This window comes from Pteropus vampyrus, unplaced genomic scaffold (genome assembly GCF_000151845.1).
Source record: "Pteropus vampyrus isolate Shadow unplaced genomic scaffold, Pvam_2.0 Scaffold120, whole genome shotgun sequence".
Lineage (NCBI taxonomy): Eukaryota > Metazoa > Chordata > Mammalia > Chiroptera > Pteropodidae > Pteropus > Pteropus vampyrus.
Window position 1 is genome coordinate 3,676,713 of NW_011888901.1, and position 15,274 is coordinate 3,691,986.

The window sequence follows — 15,274 nt, forward strand, 5'->3', positions numbered from 1 at the left end:
ATTATAAAATACAGTAGTCACTTTAGACTGTTTCTGCCAGTATAATTATTGTCTAACTGGAGAGACAGATTCCTGTTGCTTCTTACTCTACTGTCTTCCTTGACATCACTCCTGACTTATACCTTAAAAGAATAGCTGTGGTTGCTATATTGAATGTGGACTATATGGTAGCAAGAATGGAAATATGAACACCAATAGAAAGTTATGAATTCAAGTGGGAGATCATGGTGACTTGCATCAGAATTGTAACAGGGAGATGATGATAATTTTTAAATTCTGTATAAATTTAGAAAGTAAAGCCAAAGGATTTCCTAATAAATTGAATGTGGGGAGATAAAGAGAATGAGAGCGGTAAAAGAGTCAAGGTTGATGTCACGATTTTTGATTGATACAACTGGAAGGATGAAGTTACCATCAACTAAGATGGAGGAAATGTCAGGAGTTCAGTTTTAGCATAGAGCCTTAGATGTCTACAGGCATACCTTGAAGATATTGCGTGTTCAGTTCCAGGCCACCACAATAAAGCAAATATCACAATAAAGCAAGTTGCATGAATATTTTTGTTTCCTAGTGCATATAAAAGTTATGTTTACACTATACTGCAGCCTATTAAGTGTGTAGTAGCATCATGTCTAAAAAACAACATACCTTAATTAAAAATATTTTATTGCTAAAAAATGCTAACCATCATCTGAGTCTTCGATGAGTTGTAATTTTTTTGCTGGTGGAAGGTCTTGCTACAGTATGATGGCTGCTGAAGGTTGGATGGAGTAACTGTGACAATTTCTTAAGATAACAATGAACTTTGGCACATCAATTGACTCTTTTTCTCATGAATGACTTCTCTAGCATGTGATGCTGTGTGATAGCATGTTACCCGCAGTAGAACGTTTAAAATTGGAGTCAATCCTCTAAGCCCTGTCTGTTGCTTCTTTGTCAACTAAGTTTATGTAATATTCTAAATCCTTTGTTGTCATTTCAACAATCTTCACAGCATCTTCACCAGAAGTAGCTTCCATCTCAAGAAACCACTTTCTTTGCTCATTCATAAGAAGCAACTCCTCACCTATTAAAGTTTTATCATAAGATTGCACTAATTCAGTCACATCTTCAGATTCTACTTCTAATTCTAGTTTTCTTCCTATTTCCACTACATTTGCAACTACTTTGTCTACTAAAGTCTTGAACCTCTCCAAGTCACCTAATTAGATTAGAATCAACTTTTTTTAAACTCTTGTTAATGTTGATATTTTGACCTCTTCTCATGAATCACAAATGTTTTAAATGGCATCTAGTATGGTGAATTCTTTCCAGAAGATTTTTAATTTATTTTGCCCAGATCCATCAGAGGAATCGCTACCTATGGCAGCTATAGCCTTACAAAATGTATTTCTTAAATAATAAGACTTGAAAGTTGAAAAAACTCCTTGATCTTTGGGCTGCAGGATGCATGTGGGTTATCAGGCAGGAAAACAACATTAATCTCAGTGTACAGATCCATCAGAGCTCTGGGGTAACCCAGTGTGTTGTTAATATCAGCAATATTTTTAAAGGAATTTTTTTCCTGAGTAATAGGTCTTAAAAGTGGGCTTAAAATATTCAGTAAACTATGATATAAGTAGATGTGCTGTCATCCCAGCTTTGTTGTCACTTATAAAGCACAGGCAGAGGACCCTAGCATTTCTGCAATTGCAAACGAGCATTGGATCTAACTGAAAGTCACCAGCTGTATTAGCCCCTAACAAGGGAGTTAGCCTGTCCTTTGAAACTTTGAAGACAAGCATTGACTTCTCCTCTCTACCTGTGAAAGTCCTAGATGACATCTTCTTCCAATATAAGGTTGTTCTGTACACATTGAAAATTTGTTGATTAGTGTAGCCACCTTCATTAATTATCTTAGCTAGATCTTGTGTGTAACTTGCTGGAAATTCTGCATCAGCACTTGCTGCTTCACCTTGTACTTCTTCTTTTATTAAACCTTATGAACCAACCCCTGCTACCTTCAAACTTTTCTTCTACAGTTTTCTCACCTCTCTCAACCTTCATAGAATTGAAGAGAATTAGGGCCTTGCTCTAGATTAGGCTTTGGCTTAAGGGAATACTGTAGCTGGTTTGATGTTCTATTCAGACCACTAAAACTTTCTCCATATCAACAATAAAGCTGTTTGCTTTATTATTTGTATGTTCACTAGTGTAGCATTTTTGATTCCCTTCAAAAACTTTTCCTTTGCATTCACAATTTAGTTAACTTTTTGGTGCAAGAGGCCTAGTTTATAACCTGTCTTGGCTTTTGACATTTCTTCCTCACTAACCTAATCATTTCTAGCTTTTGATTTAAAGTGAGAGATGAGTGACTTTTTCTTTCACTTGAAAACTTAGAGACTATGCTAAGGTTATTAATTAATATAACTTCAATATTGTTCTGTCTCAGGGAATAGGGAGGCCTGAAGAGAGATAGAGAGATGGGGGAACAGCTGGTTCGCATCTAAATTGTTTTTCTCCAGTTATATTCAGTTGCATTGAGGGTCGGATCTACCTTATATTGTAGTTTTTGTCAAGTGAGTACAATGAAGCAAAAGAGGGGCAAGAAAGTTGAGGATGTGAGCAAGGAGGTGATTCTAATGACTAACCATAATTTTAAGATGATTAAATAGGAGAGGACATGAAATGAGTAATGGAGATTAGAAGAGTGGCAGAAAAATAGATCAGAAGTCTTAGAAGCAAAGGATTGCTGGAGATGGTACAATAAAGAATTGAGCTGGAAAGATAGGAGGTCTGTCCAGAGAGTGAAATGGATGAGTGATTATGAAGAATTTACAATTACTAAAAATGACAAAATAGGGAATGACCCTGAGAACACATGACTAAGGGAGGGTGAATAACAAGCTCATTGGACAGAATAATGGTCTGTTTTCTTCTCTTGCCAACTCAGAGCCTGAGACGTAGTAGGCACTCAATAAACATCTATCGACTGAATGGGAATAATTGACAACTATCTTCTTAGCAAATTTGATTAATTTCCTGTCTTCTCTGTTCCATTCCATTTTCTCTTACCCCAGGATTTCTCAGGCAAAATTGTTTTAGATCAAAGGGAATTAGCATAGGTGATCCTTGGCACAACTGCAAACCTACAAAATTTCTAATCGCGGCTCTTGCTTTTCTTTCAGTGTATATTTAACACCTTCACATGCAGAGACTTCCAGGGTCCCAAGTGGTCCCACTGTCTCCTGTATCTCCTCCAACACCTCAAACTTGCTCTGGGAAAGAAATAATATTGCTCATTTTACTTTAAAGTAAATAACTCACTGTTTTATCTCTAAGGAGAGGATACATTTTAATTGGAGGAACAAAAGGTTTGGCCCCTGTGGAAACATTACCAATCTCAGGAAGGCTGAGAATGGTGTCTAGGGTCAGAATTTGTATTTGCGAAATCAGCCCAGGAAGGCACAGCTGCTTTGCCAGTCTTTGCCCTGGATAGGCGTGGGTGGGAGTGTTGGGTCAGCGGGAAAGTCTCACCAAAGACCAGTCTGTTTCCCTTTCTTCCTCTGTTCTGAGAGCACAGGCTGCAGTCCTGACAGGGAAATCCCAAAGTGAGTAAGGTCCCCAATACAGAGAAAAGAGGGTGAGAGGTGCCTCACATGCCCTGCACCTGGGGGAATACCTCCCCATCTACACCTATTGTTGGGAAGCTGGTACCATCACCCTCAAAGGATGGATGCCTGTGAGTTGGACCAAGGTCTAATAGTAATGATTCTGTCATCTTTTCCCTTTAATTTCTGTTTTAATTAACTTTATCGAAGTATAATTTATACACTATATTTAATTAATTTTATTGAAGTATAATTTACAAGCTATATACACTATATACACATTTCAAGTTCAATAAGTTTTCAATACCCCAATTAAGATATACAACATTGCTATCGCCCCAGAAATTTCCCTGTACTCAATTCTCCCCTACTCCTACCGCAGAAAACCGTGGCTCTATTTTCTGATACTATAGATGAGGATTTGCTTATTCTGAAATCTTATATAAATGGAATCATACAATATGTCTTCTTTAGGGTCTAGTTTCTTTTGAGATTCATCCATATTATTGCTTTTTTTATGCTGATTAATATCCCATTGTAGGTATGTACTACAATTTATTTACCTTTATTTATCTACTCACTTGTTAATAGCCATTTGTGTTGTTGGCTTTTTTTTTTTTTTTAATTTTAAAAATGAACCAGTAGTTAAGCTTCATTTAGTACCAGGCACTGAGTTAGGCCTGGAGATACTGACCACCACTGTCATTTACAACTGGCAGGAAAAATAAAGTCGATAGATAGAATTTTTAACATTTTTCTCCTGTATATTGTCTTTAGTCCAGATTCTTTGCATCATCTCTGTGGGCAAGCTCAGGTAGATGGCAGGACAAATGGCTAGACAGCCAGCGAAGTATGATGGAATAGACACAGAAACTTGACTTGCCTGCTTGCTGTAGGATTCTGTTTATTTTGAACATTTGAGTTTATGTCAGGTGTTTTTTATATCATGCATTAATATGGTTGCCCCAATTTTAAGCTGGAATGGGGTTACTCAGGAGTTCTTGGTGATCTGTCAGATGGCTCATGAACTAAACTAGTTTGGGGCCCACTAATTCCAGAGTCAAGCTCTGTAGAGGCTACCAGAGTGGGGTCGCATTTGCCTTGGACTCCAGCCCCATTACCCCTGTCAAATAAAGTACGGCGATCACTTACTGTCACTTTGAAGAACATCAGAACTTGATATGCTTCATCAGAGCCACGCTGAACACATCTTAAATTCTCCATTCCAACTATATACACTCTGTTAGAAAAAGAAAGCCAAGCCCTGCATTTTTTGAACAATATGGTCTCCCAAATGCGAGTTGACTACTTCATCTGAGACTCGAGGGAAGTTAACAGCCAAATCTGTGTTCTCGAAGATAGAAGTGTCTGGCTGGGCTTTAGGAAGAGACCACAATTTCCCCAAATTGTGTGTTTTGTACTTTAAGGAAAATTTAAGAGATTTCTAAGGGTAATATTGACAATGCAGGAGTTTCACATTATAACATGCTGGCTTGACAGAAGATGCTATTCTACAAAGAGCCCTTTTATTTACAAACACCCTTAGACTTTTCTTATTTCATGTGATCTTTACACCCACCTTATGGGCAGACGAGGCAACTATTGTTATCCCATTTAGCAAAGAGGGATGCTGAAACACAGAGGAATGAGCAGGGCTGGGACCAGGGTGAACAAGTCACTAGTCATTGCAAGTACAGTGTGGGATCCTGTCTTTATTTAAAATGTTGATGATTTGTTCATGATGAACTTTTTACATTAACTTTCAGTTTTTAAATATTGTGTTAAAATGTTATTTATCTTGTTTACTGAATCTTATGCACCTCAGGCTAGTGCCTCAATTGCTTTGTTCTAGTCATGGCCTGTAGGCTGAATGTATTAACTTGAATCCTATGAAGTGTCATTTATCACAGGTCAAAAGGGATAAATATCAATAATTTCATATGCTTCAACCTAATGGATCCTCCCAGGATGGAGTCCCGAGGGCCCACATGGATCTCCATGCTACTTGTGACCACTTCATTATTCTGCACAGGGGTCCTCAGCCTGGCTGTGCATTAGAACCAGCTATGGGGCTGCTATTAAAACCAGAGCCTCAGGTTGGAGGTAGGGACTGGCATGTGCATTTTCAAAAAGCTCCACTGGTGTGAACCTCTGGATTACAGCTCCTGGATTTAACTAGGGGTAGAGGCAGGGGCTTCTGGATTTGAATTCTGGCACTTTCTAACCACAAGATCTAAGGCAAGTTACAAGTTGCTGTGAGTGTTGAGTAATGTATATAAATGTCTAGCACAGTGTCTGGCACCTAATAAACCCTGGATAACAGTTAATGGTTCTATAAACTATTACTGTATACTGAGGTTCAGAGAAGTTAAGTAAGTTACCCAGGGTTACACAGAAAGATAATGAAAGAGCTAGGTTTGGGTCCCAGGTCTGTCTGGCCCCATAGCCAGAGCCAAAACAATTACACTTGACATCCACTAAATGTTTTCTCCAAGGATGGTGGCACTAGGTAATTAGCGCACAGGATTTTCCACTGAGCCCCTTCCCCATCCCCACAAATGAGAATACCCTCTGCTGACCAGGCAGAGAGAAGAGACAGTGTGTTGCCTAAGTGAGTGCGTTCCTTTGAGGGATTTCCCTCCTGCGGGAGAAGCCCCCTGAAACCTCCCATTATCTTGTGTGGTCCACCAGAGCTACCAGCTGCCTTTATTTTCTCACTTTTAGTTCTTTCCTTTTAACCTTTTCTGTCCTGGCTTCTGCTCCTAGTCCTTAGCCAAAACCAAAGACTTCCTGAATATTGAAATTGTGGGTGCCACTGGAGACCTCTGTCTCATGGGACACTGCCAGTAACTCACTTTCCTGAGTTTCTTTTCCCTTTTTCTTTCTGCTATGCCACAGGGTAAATAAAGTGACTTAGCCAGCTTAGCCTCATCTCCTGCCACCTCTCTTCACCTCTTACATTCCGAATGGTCCAGAAGTTTTTGGTTCCCTTGCCCCCAATCCATCCTGCCTCTGTGAGGCTGCACTTACCATTTTTTCTTACGTGGAGGCCCTTGCCTTGTCTTACTCTCCCAGTAAACCTGCACTCATCTCTTTAAATTCAGATCTGATGGTGAAGCTTCCCATGGTATTCCCATCCCTGCCCCCAGCCTCCAGGCCACTCAGTAGATTCACAATATCTCCAGTGAAAACATTAGCTGATGATAGTGCTCATTGCCCACTAGGGTGCCACTGTGCATTATTTAATTCATTTAATACACCTAACAATTATTACCTTCTCTCCTATTTTACAAATGAGTAGAGTAAGGCACTTAAAGTTTAAGGGACTTACCCACAGTCACATAGCTGCTATGTGGAAGAGGTAAACTTCGAACCCGGGCATTTGAGCTCCTAGGGTCCATGTCTTAACCACTGTGCCATACAACCTCCCTGGTAGGGTGCACCAGCCTGGAAGACATAGAGGAAAGGTTTCTCACTTCAAGTTGCTGAGATCTTACTGGGGCCAGAGCACACACACAGCACACACAGAACATGAGAAAACTATAAAGGGAAATATAATTAGCTGCTAAAATGGGTGGTATAGAATAGGCTTCTCCAATAGTAATGTGTACATATATTACCTGGGGATCTTGTTAAACCATACGTTTGGATTCAGTCTGTATGGAGTGGGACCTGAAATTCTATTTCTAATAAATTCCCAGGTAATGCTCATGCTGCCGATCCATGGTCCACACTTTGAGTAGCAAGGATGAACCCCATGAACAGAAGAAGATCAGATGAGGAAGATTTCAGTGTGGGCTGGAGAGGTCCTGGCGCAGTGAGCTGGGTCTGGGGCGATGGCAGGGTTTGGGTAGCAGAGGTGAGAGACAGAAACATCCTTCCTGGGGTATTCCAGCTTTCTGCTCTCAGGGGCCTGGGAAGAGGGATGATTTCAAGGCCTTGTGCCCAAATCCACCTCGATCCCCCTTAACAAGCAGCTGCACTAAGCAGGAGCTCCACACGTGAATAGCTCGTTTTTCAGAAATGCCCAGTCCTGATCATGGCAGGAAACATTTTGCAAATTCAGAAATCAGAGCCAAAGGGAAGTGCTGGGTGGTGTACAACTAGCTACAGTAATTAGATGGGAACAATCTTTCCCTGACTGGTTCCCCTTGAAGGGAAGCATTTCTGCTGGCTTCAGAGATTTGGCCATCTATAAAGCTTAGAGATGAGAAATAAGGAAATTCTCGAGGAGGAAGAATTCTTATCTAACACTGAAGAAAGAGCCTCTCTTGACCAAACCACGTTTTCTGCAATGAAGACCTTTGAAATCAGTGGTAAAGTATTACCCCCCAATAATGGCATTGGTTGGTGAAGCAGCCTTTCTGTTGGCAACAGAAAACTGAAAAAGTTAATAGAAAGTCTAGGTTTGCACCATAGACTTTTGCTAATACATTTCTGGAATGCTTCAATGTGGAATTTGTGTAATGCTAATTATAGATACTGTATCTTTAGTATATCGCTGTGCTTTTTTTTAGCTTCACAATTTCTCTCAATTGTATTTAAATATTTTCCCTTAGATTAATGCTAATGCTTATTATATGCCCCTCCTTTTTATTAGAGTCTTATTCTAACACACAAGTTGTGTGATGAAATGGCAATGCAAAACAAGAGGAATGAAAAAGTTCTAAAAAAGTGAAGCCAAATGACTCATATTTGTTTAATAATGTAATTCCTTTAAAATTCTTTAAGGTGACTTCTGTTAAAACTGATGTGTTGATCAGGGGGTGCTTTTCCTATTTCCTGTTGGCTAAGATATGTTCATAGCTTCATAATTAATTTTTTTAGGTTAAACTCAGGTTTTAAAAATTCAATCAACTCTGTTGTCTTTATTTTTTTCACTCAGCATCATACAGGTGATGCATTTTTAAAATCTAGAACTTGTAGCCTTTAACATCACCAATGAGCGCTTTGATCTCCCATTCTAGAATATCCTCTGGGAATTGTCTTCTGAAGTCGATCAGTCATTCTCACTCCCAGTCTTTTCTAGAAGATGTATGTTCAGGAATTACTACAGCTCTGTATGCTGGCCTGAGTGCCCCTCTTCTCATTCAGCATCTGTTTGTACAGATCACTGGTTGGAATTTATGGGGCTATGAAAATGAAAGGTCTAGTGTGGTGTCTTTAGAAATTTATAGTGTGGTAAGAGAGAAGGCATGCACGCAAATGACTTTAATAATTTTTGGCTATTTGGAACTTCAGGGAATGCAGCATTCTGGATATGTGACTTTTTAAGATACTGAAATGTTCAAGCAAAATTATCCAATCAAACATATTCAGCACCTACTATATGCACAGAGGAAACAAAAATAAGCATGGCCTCCAGCCTCAGAGAGCCTATAGTCATGTCGGTGGTAGCAGGAGAATGGCAGGGTGAGCCCACCTATCACCTGACTATTTCTGTACAATTTGTCATCGGCTGTGACTGATATTTGCACAGGACATTATAGATGAATCTGGTGTGGGGCCCTGAAGGTCAGAACTGAGACCTCTTCTAAAGTTTATTGTATAAAAGGGATTAGTTAGAGGAAGGAAACAGTGGCTGGGGTAGAGTAGGGGACAATATATTTAAGATATATTCACAAGGAATATTCAGAGAAATATAAACAGCTCCACATTGTTGGGCCAAAATTAGTTGGGGTAGCTCAGTGGAGTTGAAACTAGGATCAATTAATTTTATCCCGAGAGCAATAAGGAGCTTTATAGGTGTTATAGTTGGGCTTGGAGGCGTTGGTTTGCATTTAAGATTACTCACTACCATAGATGGAAGACAAGCTGGAAAGAGTAATGCTGGGACAGAGAGAAGCATGGCAGCAAGAGATGATGAGAGGTAGTGGTTGTAAAGAAGAAAAAGGAGAATAGTTTGGAGAAATAGTAAAAGTCAAATCAGGGGGTGGCTCCATAGAGTAGTGGTTAGCATGTCTGCTTTACACCCAGAAGGTCCTGGGTTCGAGCCCCAGGTGGAGCCATGGACCATACCCCGGGTGTGCCAGGCCCCTCGAGTGCACCAGGCCTGGGAGGCGTATGGCGAGTGCATGAGAAGAGACGCCCTGCCTTCAGAGATCCATTTCTTAAAAAAAGGGAGATGGCAACATCCTTAGATTAGGGGTGGAAGGAGCGGGAGGAGGGAGAAGGAAAAAAAGTCAAATTAGTAGGACTATAATGTAGGACTATAATGGTGAGACATGGCAAGTGAAGGAGATGCAAGCATCAAGAGTGAATTTCAGATTTCTGATTTGGGTTATGGATGCCTCTAACTAAATATCTAACCAAGAAACAAAATCACTCCAGTTTGAATGGAAGGAGTATCTCCCTAAATGTACTTATAACTTCCTGTCTTCTCATACAAAGATCATGAAACAAATGAAACTTTCTAGATGAGTGCCATTATAGACAGTAATCCCTGTGAGCCTCTATAATATAATGATCCCCTCGGGGCTTACTGAGAGGAATGAAACTACCTGCTTCAACATTAAATGGTTCCAGGCATCTTTATGTATTGATATATGTCTGGGAAGATTTGCTTTAGTTTTCTGAAGACATTTGAGCCTTTAAGGTCCAAGAAAACCCCAGGTCTTTCCTCATGAACTGCTATCAGCCCCATCTCCCACATCAATGATGGAGCATTTGAATTTGAACAAGAGACTACATTTATCCTTGTTGACAATATCTTTCTGGGATGCACTCTCTTCTAAGTTTTTTGAAAAATTTGAACATTTGTCTACCTCAAGTCTTCCTGTCACTCTCCTGATATATATGGTTTCTCAAGAAGTAGTTCTGCCTCCACATCAGCAAGTTCTTGAAGATCTGTGGAATATCATCTCTCACCCTAAGCCCTCAACTATTTTAGGTTTCACATCTTTCTTCGTGATATTTCTTCCCACTAATTTTAGTCTGAAGAACATTCTTCTTGACAAAGAAGACTCCCAAAGATATAGATAGTGTAGTTATGGGTTTTGTTGTTTTAATTAGCATTAAACATTGTCTCCCAGTAGTGGATCTAGCTATCTCTTTTTCCTGATCTAAAGATAATTTTAAACATTTCCCAACAGACTTTAACCCTGGAGTCCATTCAGGGTCAGCTTTGCTGACATGATTACTATCATTTCATGTCACTGTTCTGACTTTGTTCTTCGTCACATCGCTATTTCTCAACATCTTTTTTTTTTTACCTTTTTATTTTGCAATAATTACAGATTCACAGAAAGATGCAAAAAAAAAAAAATGTGCAGGGAAATCTCTGTTACCCATACCCAGTTTCCCCCAGTAATGATAACTTACATAGCTGTGGTACAATATCACAACCAGGAAATTGATGTTGGTACACCCACAAAGCTTATTATTTAGATTTCATTAGTTTTACATTCATTCCCTTTTGTGTGTGAACATAGTTCTCTACAATTTTATCATATGCATATATTTGTGTAATTACCACCAAAATCAAGATACAGAATGTGTGTTCAATCACCACAAAAATTTCTCTCATGCTATTTCTTTACAGCCACACATACTCCTCATTCCTCCACCAGCAATCACTATGTCCTGATAACCACTAATTGGTTCCCCATTTCTATAATTTTGTTATTTAAAGAATGTTATGTAGATAGAATTACATGCTATGCAACTTTTTAGGATTGTCTTTTTTTCCACATAGCATAATTTCCTTGAGATCCATCCAAGCTGTTGTGTATATCAGTAGTTGGTTCTTTTTATTAATATTATTCCATGTCATGAATGTACCACAGTTCATTTAACCATTCACCCACTGAAAGATATTTGGGTTGTTTCCAGCTTGGGGCCATTGCAAATAAAGGTGCTATAATCATTTATGTAAAAGTTTTTGTGTAAGTATAAGTTTTCAGTTCTCTGGTATAAATGCCCACAAGTACAATTTCTGGATTCTAAGTGTATGTTTGGTTTTATAAGAAGCAGTTGATTTATTTTTCCAGTGTGAATGTACCATTTTCCATTCTCACCAGCAGTGAACAACTATCCAGTTTTTTTGCATCCTTACCAGCAATTAGTATTATTACTATTTTTATTTTAGCCAAACTGATAGGTGTATAATAGTGATATCTCACTGTAATTTTAATTTGCATTTTCCTAAGGTTAATAATGTTGAACACCTTTTTATGTGCCATTTGTATATTTTATGTGCCATTTGTATATTTGCCATTTGTATATTCTCTTCGGTGAATTGTCTCTTCCTGTTTTTTGCCAATGTTTTAATTGGATTGCTTGGGGTTTTTTGTTTTGTTTTATTTTGGTTTTGATTTTTTTTACTGTATTTTTGAGAGTCCTTTATATATTCAAAATACAAGTCCTTTACTGGATATGTGGGTTGCAAATATTCTCTCTGTCTGTAATTTGCCTTTTTATTCTCTTAAACAGAGTCTTTTGCAAGGCAAAATTATTTAATTCTATTGAGGTCCAACTTACCAAATTTTCCTTTTTTGGATTGTGCTTTTGGTGTCAACTGTAAGAATTCTTCATCTAGCCCTAGGCCCTGAAGATCTTCTCCTATGTTTAATTTAAAATTTTTATAGTTTTACATTTTACAATTAAGTCCATGGTTCACTGTGAGTTGATTTTTTTGTAAGATGTGAAGTTTAGGTCAAGGTTTATTTGTTTGTTTGTTTGTTTTACTTATGGATGGATGTTCAATTGCTTCAGCACTATTTACTGAAAAGGCTATCCTTCCTCCATTAAATTATTTTTGCCCTTTTGTCAAATATCATTTGGGTATATTTGTATAGGTCTATTTCTGTGTTCTTCATTCTGTTCCATTGGTCCGTATGCTTATCCTCCACTAATACCACACTGTCTTGATTATTTTAGATTTATTATAAACTTTAACATTAGGTTCTCACATTTTAATATTCTCTTTAAAGATTGTTTTATCTATTCTATGGCTTGTGCTTTTCCATATAAATTTAGCATAAGCTTATCTATATCTATAAAAAAACTTCGCTGGAATATTATAGGAATTGTATTATACCTACAGATCAGTTTGAGGAGAATTTACATCTTTACTATGTTTATCCTTACAATCCATGAACATAGTATGTCTCTGTATCTATTCATGTCTTTGATTTTATTTTTTAAATCAAAATTTTGTAATTTTCAGTATACAGATTGTGTATACATTTTGTTAAATTTATACCTAAATATTTTATTTTATTTGAAGTGATTGTATATACCATTGTGTTTCAATTTTGATTTCCATGTTTGCCAGTAGTATGTAGAAATGTGAATGAGAACAAACATCCTTGCCTTGTTCCCCATCTTAGGAGGAAAGTATTCTGTTTCATCATTAAGTACCATGTTGTTTTTACATATTTGTAAATCTTCCGTTTTTAGGTTGAGGAAGTTCTCCTCTAGTTTGCTAAGAGTTTCTATTAGGACTTTATTATAATGAGAGTTATAATTATCAGAGTTTTATTATAAATTGGAGTTTGCTAAGTGCTTTTTCTACATCAATTTTATGATTATATGTTTTTTTATTCCTTAGCCTGTTGATATGGTGGCTCATATTGATTGATTTTTAGATATTGAATCATCCTCGCACATCTGGAAATCCCATTTAGTCAGAGTATATAAATTCTTTATATACATTACTTAAGATAGTTTACTAATATTTTGTTGAAGATTTTTGTGTAAAATTTCTTGAAAGATATTGATTTGATTATTTTTCTCTTTTTTAAAAATTTATTTTTTATTTATTTTTCCATTTTTTTCTTTATAATTATTTTTTTAACATTTAATTTTTTTATTTTTCCCCCTCTCCCTTTCCCCCTTTCCTCTGGTTCTCTCTCTTTCTTTGTGTGTGTGTGCGTGTGTGCGTGTGTGTGTGTGTGTGTGTGTGTGTGCGCGCGCGCGCTGTTTTTCTGTTTCATATCTAGGTAATCATGACTTCATAAAATGAATTAAGAACTGTTTTCTACTCTTCTATTATATATAAGAGATTATGTAAAATTGGTGCTAATTATTTGTAAAGGTTTGTCAGGATACTCCAATAAAATCAGCTGGTTATAGTTTTTTTTTTTTTCAGGAGTTTTTAAACTACAAATTAAATTTAATAGTTATAGATATTCACATTATCTATTTCTTATTGGTTGAGTTTTGGTAGCTTTTGAGATATTGGTCCATTTCTTCTAAGCTGTGAACAGAAACCTAGTAATAGTATTTCCTTATTTTCTGTTTAATGGCTGCAGGCTCTGTAGTAATATCCCATTTTATTTCTGATATTGATGATTTGTGTTTTTTTTAATAAAATTTTTATCAGTCTTGTTAGAGTTTTATCAACTGTATCGATTTTTGTTCAGAGAACCAGAATTTTGTTTTGTTAATTTTCTCTTTTGTATTCCTATTTTAAATCTCATTGACTTCCGCTCTGATTTTTATTATTTCCATTTTTTCTGGTTGCTTAAGGTTTGCTTTGCTTATCTTTTCTAGTTTCTTGGAGTAAAAACTTAGTTTATTGATTTGAGGTTTTTTCTCATTTGCAATGTAAGCATTTAGTGCTATAAATCTCTCAGTGCTGCTTTAGCTGAATTCCATAATTTGATATATTTTCATTTTCATTTACTTTTACATTTTTTAAATTTTCTTTGAGACTTTCTCTATGGCCCATCCAATATTGTGAAGTTATTATTTTTTTAAATTTCCAAATGTTTTAGAGATTTTCCTCTTGTCTATATGTTATTGGTTTCTATTTTGATTCCATTGTCAGAGAACGTACTCCATATGATTTCATTTCTTTTGTTGAGGTTTGTTTGATGACTCAAGATATGGACTATCTGAGTGAATATTCCATGTGTTTATAGAAAGAATGTGTATATTGCTATTGTTACATGGAGCATTCCATAAATGTTAATTAGATTTTCTGGGTTATGATATTGTTCAATTCTTCTAACTTTTGCTGATTTTTCTATCAATTGCTGAGAGTGAGTTGTTAAAGTCTCCAACTATAATTGTGGATTTTTCTATTTCTCCTTTCACATATCAATTTTTGCCTCATGTGAATGAAAGCTCTATTTTTAGTTTCTTTTAGATAATATATAGTTGGGTCATGCTTTTAAAACCACTTTGCCAATATCTACTAGCAATAGTAGATATTGCTATTTTCTTCACCTGAGAATCTCTTTATTTCTCATTCATTCTTAAAAAAAATTTTCATTGGCTATAGAATTCATAATTCGTAATTCATTTCTTTCAGCATAGGAAAAATGTGTCATTTCCATCTGTTCTCCATGGTTTCAAATGAGAAATCTGCTGTCATTCAAAATGTTATGTCTTTATAGATAATGTGTCATTTTTCTCTTGGCTGCTTTCAACAGTTTTCCTTTTTATTTAGATTTTTAATTTTCTTTGTATCTAGATTTTTTCCCCCAGAATTTTACCTGTGATATATGTGTTTCGGTATTGATTTATTTGCATCTATCATGGTTGGGGTTTCTTAAATTCGTAGGTTTATGTCTTTAACCAGACTTGAGAAGTTTTTAGTCATCATTAATTTTTTGAATATTTTTGCAACCTCACACTATTTATGGGACTTCAATAATGTGAATATTATTGACACACAAATCTCTGAGGTTGGGTTTGATGTTTGTTGCTGTTGTTGATGTTGTTGTTGTTGTATTTGA

The 15,274-nt window shown here is 36.7% G+C and overlaps 1 protein-coding gene across 1 annotated transcript in view; it reads left to right on the forward strand.

Annotated features, from left to right (window-relative positions):
• Window positions 1-7,797: 7,797 nt before the first annotated feature.
• The window catches only part of MARCO (macrophage receptor with collagenous structure), a 35,658-nt gene continuing 28,181 nt past the window's right edge, over window positions 7,798-15,274 (forward strand). Inside the window, exon 1 of the mRNA XM_011366074.2 lies at window positions 7,798-7,906. Within this exon, the coding sequence (XP_011364376.2) occupies window positions 7,798-7,906 (109 nt within the window). The remainder of the gene's footprint in view (window positions 7,907-15,274) is intronic.